General features: G+C 42.3%; 1 protein-coding gene across 1 annotated transcript in view; it reads left to right on the forward strand.

The window, feature by feature from the left end:
- Positions 1 to 16,620, forward strand: part of COL22A1 (collagen type XXII alpha 1 chain) — a 328,017-nt gene that overhangs the window by 101,325 nt on the left and 210,072 nt on the right. Inside the window, exon 5 of the mRNA XM_043507305.1 lies at positions 13,528 to 13,639. Within this exon, the coding sequence (XP_043363240.1) occupies positions 13,528 to 13,639 (112 nt within the window). The remainder of the gene's footprint in view (positions 1 to 13,527; positions 13,640 to 16,620) is intronic.

A 16,620-nucleotide genomic window follows, 5' to 3' on the forward strand; every position in this document is an offset into this window, starting at 1 on the left:
ATTAAAGCGAAACACCTCTGCCTTCCCTTCTGTCTCTGTTTTGTGCATAAGGGAGGTGGGGAGTAATGGAATTAAGGAGGAGGAGGATGGAAACAAATGTATGTGGGGAATTTTTTTATCATCTTATTATTACACAGTGCACTCTTAGTAAGTGCATAGGACAACACATACAGCTGTTGCACAGAACACCATCAATGGCAGACCTGCAAAGTAGACCCATGACAATGCATTATGCAGTGACCGCACCACTTTAATGAATTTAAGTGTCTGTGATCCAATAAATTGAGGGGAAGCAGAGATTTGTCTGAGCACAGGAACTGCAGGTCCTGAAATCCCAACAGATGAACCTACCCCCAATGGTGGTGGAGTGGGGAACTTGGAAAATAGATCAGGCCAGTCAAGTTTAAAGGATGATAAATTGTTTGCAATAGCATTCAATGAAGACTGCTGTATAAACAAACAGGATAGGGGGAGGGAAGGTAACAAACAAAGGAAAGCAATGAGAGACACTTGAGGTGGTATGGCTCAGCTGTTTAACAGAGCACAGTAACAGCTCATAATACTTGAAGATTACTTTACTTTAGCCCAGGAAGTAAAGAATACCAGACACAATAGAAAATGCAAAGGGAATGTAGGAAAGAGGAATGGGCTCAGATCAGGACACTCGGACAAACACCTGTTACAGTAAATGTCAAGGGATTTAATGACAGGTTTCAGAGTAGCAGCCATGTTAGTCTGTATCCGCAAAAAGAAAAGGAGGACTTGTGGCACCTTAGAGACTAACAAATTTATTTGAGCATAAGCTTTCGTGAGCTACAGCTCACTTCATCGGATGCATTCGGTGGAAACCGAATTCATCCGATGAAGTGAGCTGTAGCTCACAAAAGCTTATGCTCAAATAAATTTGTTAGTCTCTAAGGTGCCACAAGTCCTCCTTTTCTTTTTAAGGGATTTAATAGCACTTAGTATTTTTTAGGCAACATATAAACATGAAATAATCCGCACACCAGCTCTGTACGGTAGATAAGTAGTAGTCTTATTTTACAGATAAAGAAACTAAGATGAGAGGGCTTATGTGGCATGTCCGAAGTTGTTAGAGTCGAAAGTGAAATTCTGGAATTCCTGGCTGTCATACTTAGTCCATCTAAATATTACCTAGCCCTGACCCTGTTTCCTTGGGGCATCTGACAGAGTCACAACCTAGGGAGGCATAGCTCCCTGCTATACACAACAACTTGGTGATGATGTGATGTTTTTGATGACATGGCTCTGGCATATTATGATGCATCATCATCATATCACAATGCACTGGCACATGCAACAGATATTATCAAATGAAGTTTTACCAAACTTGGGTTTGGACCATTAAATATATTCTAAGCTAGGCCTGCAGGAGATCGGATCAGCCCAATGAAATCTAAAAGTGAAAGCTGAAGCTAGACACGTTCAGACTGGAAATAAGGTATAAATTTTTAACAATGGGGATAATTAACAATTGGAGCAATTTGCCAAGGTTTGTGGTAGCTTTAAAAATCAAAAGTGGATTTTTTTTAAACAGATATGCTCTATGTAGCCTTACAGATGTATGGGTGAATTGATTACTGATTTTTCTCTTAGACCAGGGGTTCTCAACCTTTTTATTTCTGAGCCCCCCCCACCCCAACATGCTATAAAAACTCCACATTCCACATGTGCCACAACAACTGTTTTTCTGCTTATAAAACCCAGGGCTAGCATTAGTGGGTAGCAAGCAGGGCAATTGGCTGTGGCCCCACGCCACAGGAGCCCCGCAAAGCTAAGTTTCTTGGACTTAAGCCCCACCATGGTGGGGATTGAGCTTTGGCTTTCTGCCCTGATCCCCAGACAGTTTAGTACTGGCTCTGCTTCGTGGACTCCTGAAACCTGCTCACAGCCTCCCAGGGAGCCACAGACCCCTGGTTGAGAACCAATGTCTTAGACTGCATTGGTTAAATATTTAGTCTCCTGAGGGCTACAACATCAGGAATATTATTAGATTTAAGAGACCCTAAGAGCAAATGAGAAACGATTCCAGTGTATTACATTTGCCTTTATTAACAAATTCACTAAGCAGATAAACAGAATCCCACAAATACTAAAAATACAACGGCAGGTGGGGTGAGAGTGTGAGGTGTTTAAGCCTATGACCGATATCACTCACATCTCCTGCTGGGAGACCCCTCTCTCTTCTTCCCAGAGTGTCAGTCATTATTCTCCTCCTCCTCATCATCACCCATGGTTGTCATCCTGGCATGTCCCTGGGCATTTCTTCCCCCTAGCATGCAGGCCGGGCAACACCTTTTATTCAGAGAAACACTTATGCCTATTAAGACTCATACATATGCATAAAGGTGTCAACACCTTTCTCCTTACTTGTACTTCCACACCCCATACATTTTGGGGTGCTCCTCTTTTCATAGGTTGTGCCCCTTATTCTCATTAGCATCTACATACACATGTCCCCACGGTTATCTGCAGTGACAGCAGAATTTCTCCTGATGTTACGATTGAGTGCCTTGCAGTCTAGACAGGTATATTGGGGCATATTTTCCCAAACATCACCCATTGGCATATTCTTTACAGTAATCTTATAACTTTACTGCTACAGGGTCATTCCTGGGTCACCTACTTATGTCCTCCTCTTTAGGCCCAAAGACTAACATGGCTAAGATGAAATCTTACAGACTTCAGCCTGCAAACTTTGCATTATAGCCTTACTTTGCTTATATACTTCATACACACTCATCACTTATAAAAGCTTGTCAACCTTATACTCATCTGACCCTATCCTGCTTACACCTATCCATCATACATTAATTAATTACACTTATCCACAACAATAAATGCTCAATTAAATTCTTAAAAGAGATAATTGGCTGCATTTAGTTCACACAGGAATTCTTTTGGTAAAGTTCTGTGGTCTGTGTTCTATAAGAGGTCACCAGAGGAGCTCTGCAAAGCAATTAAGCAAATGACGAACAATTAAGCCCCAGGTCCTGATGGCATATCAGCTGAAGTACGCAAAGTGGGGGGAGAAACACTAACAAGCTTCATTTCCTGCTCCTCAAAATCTTGCACGCCGAAGAAATCCCCGCTGACTTACGTAACGTTAACATTGTCACCATTTTCAAAAAGGGAGACAGGACCGACTGTGGCAACCATTGAGGCATTGACCTCCTCTCCATCTCTTGGAAGATTCTTGCTAGAAACTTACTGAATCGCCTGCTCCCTGTTGCAGAGGAATTACTTCCAGAGCCCCAGTGTGGCTTCAGACCATCATGAGGCACCACTGACATGATTTTCACAGCCAGGGAAAATGTGAAGAACAACACCTGGAGCTGTATATGGCCTTTATCGATCTGACCAAAGCCTTCGACTCTGTCAGCCGTGAGGCTCTGTGGAAAATCATGGCAAAGTTTGGCTGCCCAAGCAAATGTATCAACATTGTAAGACTCCTCCATGACTAGATGACTGCCTGCATCCTGTGCAGCGGTTCTACCTCAAAGCCCTTTGTCATCTGAACTGGCGTAAAACAAGGTTGTGTACCAGCAGCCACCCTTTTCTCCATTTTCTTAGCAGCTATGAAAATGTTAACCCAAGACTGCCTCCACAGGGCATTGGCATCCAATATTGGACTGATAGCAATCTCTTCAACCTTTCTCATCTCCGTGCCTGAACTAAAATAATAACGGCAACAATAATCGAACTCCAGTACGCAGATGATTCTTTTGTAGTTGCAAACTCAAAGGAGGATCCACAAACAGCCCTTAGTTGCTTTTCTGAAGCTTACAAAAGCCTAGGGCTAACTGAACATCGGCAAAACAAAAGTTCTCCACCAGCCAGCTCCCAGTCAATCATCAGACCCAGCAAGGAAGATTTACATCAACAGGGAAGAGCTGGAAAATGTAGAACACTTGGCCTATCTTGGCAGCCATCTCTCACAGAGAGCAGACATAGACATCGAGATTCAGCACAGAATTCACTGTGCCAGCCTTGCCTTTGGCAGACTGTCTTGCCGGGTGTTCAACAATCACGACATCAGAACACACAGTAGACTTTTATTTTATAAAGCGGTGGTAATCCCAACTCTCCTCTATGGCTGTGAGACTTGGGTGACCTATAAAAACACCTGAAAAATCTGGAACACCAACACCAGCACTTTCTTCGGAAGATCCTCAACATAAAGTGGGAGGATCATTGCACTAATGTCAGTGTCCTCCCAGAGGCCAACGTCTTCAGTGTTGAGACCCTGATTATCCAGCACCAGCTGAGTGGAGCGGGCACTATGTACGCCTGCCTGATGGGTGTACAGCAATTGTTTTGGTAAGCATACAGCTCACCAAAGGAAAAAGGAAACAGGAAGGCCAAAATAAATGCTTTAAAGACATCCTCAAGATAAACATCAAGAGATGTGGCATCGACACCACGCACTGGGAGACTGTAGCCCAGGATAGGGATAACTGGCGAAGACTTGTCAGAGAAGGAAGGTCCACTTTTGAGGAAAATTGCCTTGTCCTGGCCTCAGAAAAATGCCAGAAAAGAAAGGACAGATGACTGTCATGCCACAATCGTGGCCCAAGCATGACTTCCAACGCCACCTGCAATGTCTGCTAACGAGGCTGTGGCTCAAGGATCGGACTCCTCAGTTACCAAAGGACCCATGAAAAATAAAACCTGTGAAAGAGATTGTCCTTGACCTTGAGGGATTGCCGCTACTGCTGCCAATGACAAGAGGTCAGGCTAGATGATCAGAATGGCACCTTTTGGCCTAGGAATCTAGGAATCTAAGACATCTGGACAGTCTACGGAAAAAAAAATTGAGTTAAATAACAGACCCAAGAATTAGCCACATTTTCGAGGAAACAGTCCTGAATTAAGTGATCATATACTGGCCAGCAAGGGAAATCTGCAAGGGAAGACAAGATACATGCGCCTCAGTACCAAAAGTCTCAATGGAATTTTAAGAATGAATTAACTCCAATTCCTGTGTAAATGAAAGCACTCTGTGCTGTAGTTGCATTGCCAAGGAACATCTAGGCTGTCTGCTTTCTGGGTTGTACTGTAGTACTGACCACAGTAGCCTAATTGGAGACTCACTTCCCCACAACTGAAATCTCTGGGCACAAACAAGCCAAACACCACTGTATTGTAATCTCCATTTATTTATAACTCAGTAAATGATGTTTGGGCATTGTGCTGCAGAAGCAATACAAGACTGTAAAACCCAATAGCCTACAATTATAGACAGAAATGCCTGTGACTGACTGTCAGCGCTTCTCTGGTGTCCAGTGGTCAGCAGCATAGGGTTTGAATTCCAAAGATGCCAGTGACTCACCAGCTAATTATAATATTACTTAAACTATTTATATTTGACACTGAAACATGCCATGGCAGCAGGGGAAAGGAACATGCATACCATGGCTCCTTGAGGAGAAAAGCCACAGCTGGCTGATGCAAAGTTGACTGCAGTGCAAAGTTGCTCATCTCATTGTTCAGGGGGTCCTGGTGTGACATCAGTTTTTACCTTCCCTGTGCACTCCGCATTGGAAATTGCCAATATCCTAGTCGTTTTAGGCAATCCCCTGGGGAGGCAAGTGGGATACACTAGAATAGCAATGGAGGTCTGTAACAGATCCCTGGCTGCATAGAGTCAATGCACAAACACAATGGTTGGCAGCTACACCACATACATGTGGCAAGGATGTAGATAGCAATTTATATAGGCACTGTCCAGTTTGTTTCCCCTTCCCTCTCCCCACCCACTGTTATACCTATAATAGGTCATGGTAGATGGTCTGTTGCACCAGATGTGATTGCTAACCACTTATTTACTAACCCTTAGCTGATCTGAATATTATAGCGCAACACTTTGAATGTGAAGAGCTTTGAACTGATAGGATGGATCTCCACCAGATTTGCCAACATTTGGGGACCTTTTAATATCTTCTCATCTCCTGAAAACCATGCAAGGTAGGGAAATAATGGTCACATTTTACAGATGAGGCAACTGAGGCATATATGCGACATCTCCACAATCGCACAGTGAAGCAGGGTGCGTTTGGACTACCGTCATTGGGTGTAATTGCAGCTTGAGCCGACACACCCAAGCGAGCTTTAAATTAGCTAGCTCAGGCCCCGTAACGGTGAAGCTGCAGCAGCACCAACATCAGTGCAGGTTGTTCAGATGTACCCAGAACGCTGGGTAATTACCATGGCTTCACTGCTCTAGATAAAAGTTAGCTTGGATATGTCATTCTGAGATGGAGTCGCACCCAGGGGCTGGAGTCCAGACATACCCTACGTGCAACTTCCAGGTTCTTCCCTTCCCTTCCCGCCATCCCATGGGTCCAATAGTGCAAAGTTTACTTACATTGATGACTTCAGTGGGACTACTCACCTGAATGAGGGCTTACCAATGTGGGTAAAGCTTATCTAACTGGACCCTTAGTAAAAGTCTGTATCATATATAGATAGGCATCAGGAAAGCAAAACTCAAAGACACTCATAAACAAAGGGAATTAGTATTGCAGTTACTTATGTACTTGCCACATTTGAATTTTAATTGTCCAGGAAGGAACTCCAGCATGTTTAATAATAGTAGCTCAGAGTACATGAACGGAGGTCCTCTGTTAGTGGCAATTGAATCCCAGCTCTGCATGGACTCCAATGCTTTATTCAGACACAAGGAATGCATGAACTATCCAGGGATACTCACACTATATTAATATTCAGGTCTATGTGGACAGTAAAAAAAATCAAAAAACTTTCCTGGAAACCAACCGTATTTGCACACTAACAAACCAAACACATCCATGTCTTCACCTGGGCTTGTCTGGCTGCTGGGCCCATGCAATGAAAAGTGAAAGCAGGTATTCCCAGAGATAAATTAGGTTGGCCAGTGTGAATGGCTTTCATGTGATCTGCTTCATTATATCGTTAAATGACAGGATTACTGCTAACGTAATCCTGATGTGTCCATCATCCTGATATCTCAGAACCAACAAAACTGTAAAGCAAACATTCTAGTTCAAAAAAGTGTGTTCTCCACCCTTTCTCATATTAGCCTTATCCAAAGCCTACTGAAGTTATTCGGAGTCTTTCCACTAACCTCAATGGGTTTTGGATCAGGTCTGTTATGAAACATAGTATCCTGGAGCTCTCCGTGTAGCAGTGTTTCTCTACACTACCAGAAATCAGATCCTATGAAGCTAGGCTCCAAAATGGAGCTTTTCTCAAACACCCCCAATAGTCACTTATTGAAAACAAACAATACAAATACAAAATAAGTCATGCAAGAAAACACTAGAGACTGTGGCTATCGGTGCAGAATTCTTTGATTCCTCACCTTTGCGTTGTCTACCTGCACAGAACTCCACCCAATCTGCTACTCTTCTCTGGCTATATGCATGGGGCTCCCTGTCTCCATTACTCTGCCTGCATGCCCTCCACACCAAAAGGAGAGGTTTTTTCCCAAACTGTCACATTAATATTGCCATACGTGTGTGTGCTATAGCGCCATCTATCCGACTTCCAAGGGAATTCACACCACCACAGATCTAATGGAATCCAAACTAGTTTTTAAACTATAGGAACTAATTAATATTGGCATCTACTATAAATAGTTCTGGTAAGTTCAACTGGCACAAGCCTATCTGGCCTACAAGAACATCAAAGGAATAACTAACTCCTGTTTAATCTTGTTTCACTGAAGCAGGAAAGAAACAGAAAGGAGGTTAGTGGCATCAAGCCAAATGTCCATCATTCAGAAAATGCAGAGTGCCCTCAATGTAGAAAAGTCTTTTGTACGAGGGAAAGAGTTGAATGTCAAAATCAACCTTGAATGTGGATCAATATACCACTAGCAACTGGCTGAAAACTGAGGGGTAAATGGATAAGAGAGAATGAATAGGCTGAAAGAGATAAATAGAACAATACAATAAATAGAATGGAGTGTTATGAACATGGGATCAGGTGATGAACCATGGTACCTTGGAAACAATTTTGTGGCCTTATTTATTTCTTGTTGTTACAGAAAGCTGGCTATTCTATTAAAGCCGCCCTTTCCTCTATATTGTATGATTCTGTGGCTCCATCTCTTCTCCATTACCTGTTTGCTCATGGCTTTGAATCCTCCTTTTCTTATAGGTTTCAGATTAGCAGCCATGTTAGTCTGTCTTCGCAAAAAGAAAAGGAGTACTTGTGGCACCTTAGAGACTAACAAATTTATTTGAGCATAAGTTTTTGTGAGCTACAGCTCACTTCATCGGATTTCTTATACTGTCTCTTCAGTCTCAGCTTCTCACTGTTTTTGCTTTCTCTTTATTTGTCCAGCACCGTTCTCTCTACTTTTATCTGCTGGTGCTACCGATCTGCCTCTCCCTCTCTTTTGCTGATGCTTCAGGTGGATGTTCTAGAAGAACAGGCTTCAATGAATGAGCATCTCCAGGTTAGAGAGAAGGAGATAATCATGTCATTTTCTGGGCATACATTAGCAATAGGCCTCAACCAGAATTCCTGATTCTCACATTCCCAAATTTGCTGAAGCTGGAATTCAGATCAAAATCCAGACTTTCTAACTGTAGTTTGGAGGTTGTTCTGCAATGGTAGGACCCCCTAATATTTCCTATGTGATACAGCAGAAGAACCAGAAAATGCAGTTGACCATAAAGAAAAGGGAAACTGGCTCATCCAAATGTACCTTCCAAATGGAAGAAATGGTGCAAAGTAAATCATCAGTGTGAATAGTGGTTCCTGGTGGTACAGATGAAGAATGTTTTAATATTGTTACAAACCTATGGCCATCTAAGTTCCTGCCTCCTTACACCATATGTGGGGGAAGAGGGCCTTGTACAAGTATTGGGACTACAGGATAGTAGCCTGCCTGATCCTTATTGCTTACAGTAGGGTGGGATTTTAAAAAGCGCTCAGCATGAGCGTGACTCTCCCACACTGAAGTCATTGGTAAAACTCCTTATGGCTTCAGTGGAAATAGAGTTAGGTCAGCTCGAAGAGCACATGAAAACCCATCTGTAGTATGTATGGAAGCAAGGGCAAGAGGCAATCGGTTAATAGCAAGAGGCTCTGTTAAACGAATCCTAGTCTATGGTGTACTCCCAAGGCACTTAAATCTTCAGGCTTTTAAGGAATTTAAATGTTAAAAAACGCCTTACAAGTTACTTTTAAATATCAGCAAATTGTTTTAAAAATGATTTATGGAAATTAGCCCTTTAAATGTTTTCATGAAATGCCCTTGGTCCCCCCTCCCCCCACACATACTCAAAAGATGGCAACCCTAAATGGAGCCTACACTGTTTTGGGAGACAGAGAAGCTGCTGTTGGCTAAAGATCCTGATTCAAACTGCTTAGTGGATTTCTAAAAGTGGAATTAATGATCTCTGTGAAGCTTACGCTGATGCTTTTTGCTGTCTTTCCTGAAGAGTTGAAATACTTGTGAATAATATAACTTGTGAATTCTGGGTTTTTGTCAGTTCTCTCAATTTGACAATTACTCCAGATATACAAGTTGCTTTTGACTGCCAGAAAGACATGGGGAAACTGAGGTACTGATCGGATAAGCAAATTGTCCATGCTCAACGTAACAGGTCACTTTCCAAACTGGAACAGAATTTAGGGGTTCCTAGTTCCATGCTTAATCCCCTGGAACACAGTGCCTGAATATAAACTTTTATTAAAAAAGCCCCTCCAAATAACTGAAGAAATCTATATTTGCTAATACTTGCATCTTCCTTGGTAGATTAATAGAGGTTAATCAGCAGAGAAACATTGCAGTTGAGCAGTTCTAATCCTTCACACTCTGCAAATGAAGGAAGATAGTGACTGTGGGCCATGATTTAGGGTACTGCAGGGCTACATTTGATCCTCAGACCACAGTCTGGGCACCTCCGTTGTAAAAGGAAGTGCTCTTGAATATTACAACTAGGACAAAGTGAGCAGTGCCCAGTGCCACAGTTTGGCTACTTTCCTTGCAATAGCTGAGTAAGACTGTGCTGTCTTCATGTGGAGTAATGGGCCGCTTCCTGTAAAGAGTTATTACTGCAAATAAAGAGACATCGGGCTGATTTGATCAGTAGAGCAGTGCCTAAGAAATTACTTTCCTAGTCAAGTTTGTCATTGTGAAACAGAGCCTTTCTTTCAGGTTATTGTTCTAATGTTATTGGTCTGACCAGGGTACACTGCTTTTCATGAGACTTAATCAGGTTAGATGTTTTCAGTAGCCTCATGTTTTAGTGGCCATAATGAAGTAGGCTCCTGATGATCAAGGAGTATTATCCATCTCATTAGCTGCCATATTTATAGCATTGCTGATTAAATGGCTCAGAGTCAGAAGCCATCCAGCTAACCATATCTGTGCTGATGGTGGCAAGCCATGTTTTAAATCAAACACAGGCAAGTTCATCTTCCCTGCTCAAGTCTACCATACTTAATGGTGAACCAGTAGTGTATCCATGCACTATGCTATCCAATGCTGGAGTGTGCTTCCTGTTCTACTCATGAAAAAGGTCAGAAAGCTAAGAGATGTGTCTAAGATCTGTATAATTCTCTTCCAGGACTTGGTTTGTGCCTGCTAAGAACAGCTCTATGCTGCATGACTCATTCCTCTCCAGAGGAAGCTCAAGGAAGCCAGGAGACACTTGCCGGCTCTCAAGGGAAGTTTCATACTTCTCCATCCCTTAGCAGTGTACTCAGCACTCTGGAGTCAGTTAATCCTGGTGTTTTGTAGGGCAGACCAGAGAGTTGTAGCTTGAGCAGAGGTCTGAACCTACAGTCCCAACTAGTCTCCTCTCTGTCTCTGCACTGGATCTAGCACCAGGAAAGGGATGGATTCTTTCCAGAGTGCTTCCAGACACACAAAGTAAACAATCTGGGGAAGAAATAGAGAAAATATATATTTTTCTTCTTCAGTTAAAAATGATCATAGGTGTTACATGTACGTGTAAAATTTTCATTTGAAAATGTGATGGTGTCTCTTTAAGGGGGGGTTATGTAGCAAATGGATGGGTTAGTTAAAAATAAACCCCTTAATACTTGCTATTCCGATCTTGAACTTACCAATTTATTAGTTGAAAACCATGATGGGAAACCACATTGTGCAGCCTCCTTAAAAAAAGCTTCATTCTTTTTGAAAGTTATACTCCACAGGATCTTTGCTAATATGCTTTGAAGCATCATAAAAATATAATTTCAACTATGGTCGTCATGGTAAATGAACAAAGTATTTTTGCGAAGTGAGATTGAGTTTTACTGTTTGTTCATTTACTCGTCAATTCTCCAAAATAAACGTAATTTGCAATGCACCAATCTTTAGTGTGAATTTGTGAGATTCTGCTGTAATTTACCTGCATGCTGTACAATAACAAATTATTATCATTAAGTTCTATTTGCAAAGTAGGTTTAACAGGCTTGCTTATCTGTTTTATTATATTGTTTTATGAGTATAAGCAGCTCTGATCCTGCTCTCTTTTAGGGATTTCAGCAAGATGAAGTGATTGATTGAATATGACACTTTGTTTGCATCGACTGTAACAGTTTGAAAGCCATAAACAGTCCCTTAAGATAAGGATGTTTGCTTGAGTTGTCAGGGAAAGATTAAAGCATGTTTGGCATCTGAGGCTAATGATGGAAATACTTAGAGGAAGTTTTCATCACCATAATGTGTACCTACATAGCAGAGCTTTTCCTGCGTAGTTTGAAAAGTCTGGCAGCTGATGCTGAATTGGAATTGTGTGGCAGCTTTGGCAGTGATCCAACCTGCCCCTTCACAAATTAGCTTTTGTGGACAGCTAACAAGCTTCCTTGCCAATCAATGCGAGCCATTTCTCACAGACAACACTCGTGCTCCTTCTTCACGTCAGTATGTTTGGTGTAAATGAGAAATATGTGCTGCAGGGTGAAATGAGCTATCATCAAGTTTGTATGGACAGGTCATGCTGGTTTTATGTTACAGCCAGTAAGGAGCTTTCAAGTCCCTGGTCATCTCTATTTGCTAGAATTTATAGAAGCAATCATGGCTGATGACAGTATGTTAGAAAGTCCGTCAATGGAATTGTCACCCAAATGATTATGGGATGAAGCCATGAGGCCCTGGGCGTATTTTAGCTGCCTTATTTAATCTCCTGATTGTCCAGTAGCAGAGTGGACAGAAGGGAAGGGTACTGAGAGCCAGGAAAACTCATGCAAGACGAAAGGATCAGCCACCTTGAAAACTCCCCTCCCCCCAGCAACAGACAACATACTTTAGGTTTATATTTTGCTGTCTTCTGCTACCTATAGCTCTGTCCTGGGCCTGGACTGCACACAGTTTTTGTTCCAGTTTAACTACATTGGTTTAAAAACTGATGTAGTTAAATTGGTAGAAACACCTAGTATAAATTTATCATCATAAGCTGTTCCAATATAAGCACCTCTAAATTGGTATAACTGCATCCATACAAAGGGTTGCATCAATTTATCTGGTTGGATTGGTTCTAAACTGGTATAATTAAATTGGTACAGAAATCGTGAGGAGATAAACCCTTGGACTAATTGCTCTTCAATAAAAGGAGAGCTGGCTGTACCTTATTGAAGGCACAGGAACAAACCATCCCAAAGTGCAGAGAGAATAGCAAATATGGCAGGTGACCAGCTTGGCTTAACAGTGAAAACTCTGGTGAGCTTAAACTCAAAAAGGAAGCTTACAAGAAGTGGAAATTTGGACAGGTGACTAGGGAGGAGTAAAAAAATATTCTAGAGCATGCAGGGATGTAATCAGGAAGGCCAAGTCACAACTGGAGTTGCAGCTAGCAAGGGATATGAAGGGTAACAAGAAGGGTTTCTACATGTATGCTAGCAACAAGAAGATGATCAGGGAACGTGTGAGACCCTTACTGAATGGAGGAGGTTGGATATTAGGAAACACTATTTCCTCAGGAGGTTGGTGAGGCACTGGAATGGGTTACCTAGGAATGTGGTGGAATCTCCATCCTTAGAGGTTTTTAAGGCCCAAAGCCCTGGCTGTGATAATTTAGTTAGTGTTGGTCCTTTTTTGAGCAGGGAATTGGACTAGATGACCTCCTGAGGTCTCTTCCAACCCTAATATTCTATGATTCTATGAAAAGGCTTTCCTAGCTTTTATCTGGGCTTTTAATTTCTCCTCCTTAACTGTGTGACTCTCTTAGATTAGTTGAATCTCATCTACCTCTAGGCACTACGGTAATACAAATAATCATCATAAGTGCATGTAAAATGTCATTTTGATCTCTTTAAGGCTCTTTTCAGTTTGATTTTCTCTTCCTATGTGTTTATCACTCAGATTTTGGAGTAATTTGACAGACTAAATCACTCTGGAATTATGTTCAAGCTTCTCCAAGTTGGAATTGGACCCATTTCTGAAATGCAGCAACCATGGTTTGACAGAGACACCAGACCACAATTTGAATGCTTGCCCCATTATTCTGCTGTTTGAACTGTAGCCTGATCACAGTCTTGTCTTTACTATCTACTTTGGGACAGGGTTTGACCTGGTGGATTTGTTCAGCGTGAAGGAGATTTTTGGAAGGAAAGAAAATGGAATTCAGAGTTCTTATGTACGACTTGGAAGCTTCCCCATTGTGCAGAAAACTGAGTAAGTTTCCTGGTCTTCTTTTCACTTGAGCTTCTGATATCTGTGATTTAGTTCTTTTAAGTTAACTCAGAATCTTACTGGCTGTCCCAAGGCAGTGCTTCTATAGGAAATGCATAAAGGAGTTTCTGCTGGCTTTGAGTTGCTCATTCAACTCTGCTGGCAATGCCCTGTCACAAGCTACCCTGGAGCCTAGGTTCTAACCCCATTAATCACTCCTGTCTAAAATGAGTGTTTGGTGGCACTTTCACCGAGGTGTGTATTTGCTAACCGCAGGAGACTGATTCCCAGTGGATGTAGTTAGCAGGAAGCTAATAGAGTTTCTTAACCTCCTAAAAGAATGAACAGCAGTTAATCCTCTGTCAACATGGATTCAGTTCTCAGGGGCTTTTATAACATGAGGCTGTCAGCTGTGTCACAGTCCATCAAAATGGGATCTCTTCAACCTGTCATATCAGTTCTGCTAGCATTAGCTTTGAGAAGAATGAGTGCATAATTTCATTGAGTGCCTATGGAACAATGGATTGAATTGTCTTCGTTAACTTTTTTCACAGTGATCATTTTAAATTTAATATTACAAAAATCAATATTAATTATTTCCCTTCTTCTGGATAAGAGTTATTTTTTCTAATCTGTTTTGACTCTTCTCCTTGGCTCATTGTGTATTGGAGATACTCTGGCCATTTATATTTATTTGATTTTATAAGCTTGGTCATCTTGGAAGCAAACTGGATTCATCCCCTCCCCACCCTCTCCTTAAAAAAAAAATACCAAATTCATGGTCCATTTTGGTCAATTTCATGGTCATAGGATTTTAAAAGTCATAAATTTCATGATTTCAGCTATTTAAATCTGAAATTTCATGGTGTTGTAGTTGTAGTTGTAGGGGTCCTAACCCGAAAAGAAGTTGTGAGGGGGGCAAATACAGTACCACAACCAGTCTGCCCTGCCCCCCAATACACAAGATTATTGGGGGGCGGAGGGGACGGGTTGTGGTACTGCTACCCTTACTTCTGTGCTGCTGCTGAGCAGCTGGAGAAGGCGGCTGCTGGCTGGGAGCCCAGCTCTGAAGGCAGAAGTGCTGCCAACAGCAGTGCAGAAGTAAGGACAACATGGTGTGGTATTGCCACCCTTACTTGTGTGCTGCTGCCTACAGAGCTGGGCCCTCAGTCAGCAGCTGCCACTCTCTGGCTATCCAGCTCTGAAGGCAGCAGCACAGAAGTAAGGATGGCATGGTATGGTATTCTGCACTGATGCTGGTGGGACACTGCCTTCAGAGGTGGGCAACAGCCATCACTCTCCAGCTGCCCAGCTATGAAGGCAGCACAGAAGTAAGGGTGGCAATACCGCGACCCACCTAACATAACCTTGCGATCCCCACTGCAACTCCCTTTTGGGTCAGGACTCCCAATTTGAGAAATGCTCATCTCCCCTCATGAAATCTGTATAGTATAGGGTAAAAGCACACAAAAGACAAGATTTAACAGTCCATGACATGTTTTTCATGGCCGAGAATTTGGTAGGGCCCTCGCTGGAGATGGGATAACTCATGACTGGAGATGGGATAACTCATGTGCTTGAAGTGTTTGGATTATTTGTGATCTATAATCTGAAAAGAGTCCATTCAGAGAAGCCCTTAATACAATTAGCAACAATTTGACACCCTGACACTGACTTGCTGAGTGACTGTGGGCAAGCCACTTTGCTTCCATGCCTCAGTTTCTTCATCTGAAAAATGGGGATAATGATGAGGATGCTCCTGTTTTTAAGGTACTTAGAGATATATGGATGGAAAGTTCTATATGAGAGTGAATGATTAACTCAGGGAGAGTGATAGACATGGAAACAGTTTTCAGAGACTGATCGGGGAGAGCAGAAGCTTCCATCGAGTCTGTGTGGAGAACAGAAGTTCCTTGAATCTATTAGACATGTGGTAAATAATGCTCCAGGGTAGCTGTTCAGAGCCATGAAGAGTGTAATTCATCTAGAAAGTCACTTCCCTGAATCGGACTTGACGTTGCTGTGCTGGAAAGAATTTGCACATCTCTTTGCCAATCTTGTTTAAAATGAGGGGTGCAAATACATCTTCATTGGTTTAACTTGGTTGCATCCCTTGTGCAGAGGTTTCCATGGTACTGCGAATAGCCTGCGTCCAGGATCCCTTTCTGTTGTAGCTTGTGAAAGCTAGCAGTGAAGCACTTCATAATTAGATGGGAGTTCTCACTAAGGACACTTTAGAAGAGGGCATGGTGCCATCCCTACTGAAATATGCTGAGGTTTGGCTTGTGCTGGAGCAGGTGTCTCTTAACTTTGATTTTCTGTTGAACTATTGGCCAGACTTGAACCTCCCCTTATCTGGGGAACATGTTCTGGAAGTTAGTTGCCAAGCTATTGTGGGGTTATCTGGACAGGGTTAGCTTTCTGTCTTTCTCAATCTGGTTTCAGACCGCAGGATAAGGCCGAGATACTATAGCATTGGCCACTAACACAAAACCCTAAGGCAGAGAGGATAACATGGGGGCAGTGTGACTGATGTGTTTGATGCATGACTGAGTGATGGATTCAGTGCATCGATATTAGATCTGTCTCTTAGCTGTGTTCAGTAGGTATTCATCATGTAGTAATGCTGATCTGGGTGTGAAGACTAGCTAAGGAGGACAGGACTTCCCTGAAGTTAATCTATTCATTATTTTGAGGTAGGTACCAATAAGCTTTGAGGACCCTTCTAGAGGCATCCAGGACTCATTGCAATTTTTGCCATTAGAACTATTTAGCGAGTATTGTTACCCACATACATGTCACTGTCTTATCAAGTCACAGGGTCCATTTTCTTTCCTCAATAACAATCTGTTAAGGAGGGATTTTTAGTCTATAGTGACAGACACCAAAAATTGCCCCAAGGTTAAGAGCAAGAAAACCATTTTTATCTGGGCATTTTCAGGCATAGCATTGCAGTGGCAATCTCTGTGGTGAACTCTGTCTCC

The sequence above is a fragment of the Dermochelys coriacea genome, chromosome 2 (assembly GCF_009764565.3).
Source record: "Dermochelys coriacea isolate rDerCor1 chromosome 2, rDerCor1.pri.v4, whole genome shotgun sequence".
In the NCBI taxonomy this organism is placed as follows: domain Eukaryota; kingdom Metazoa; phylum Chordata; order Testudines; family Dermochelyidae; genus Dermochelys; species Dermochelys coriacea.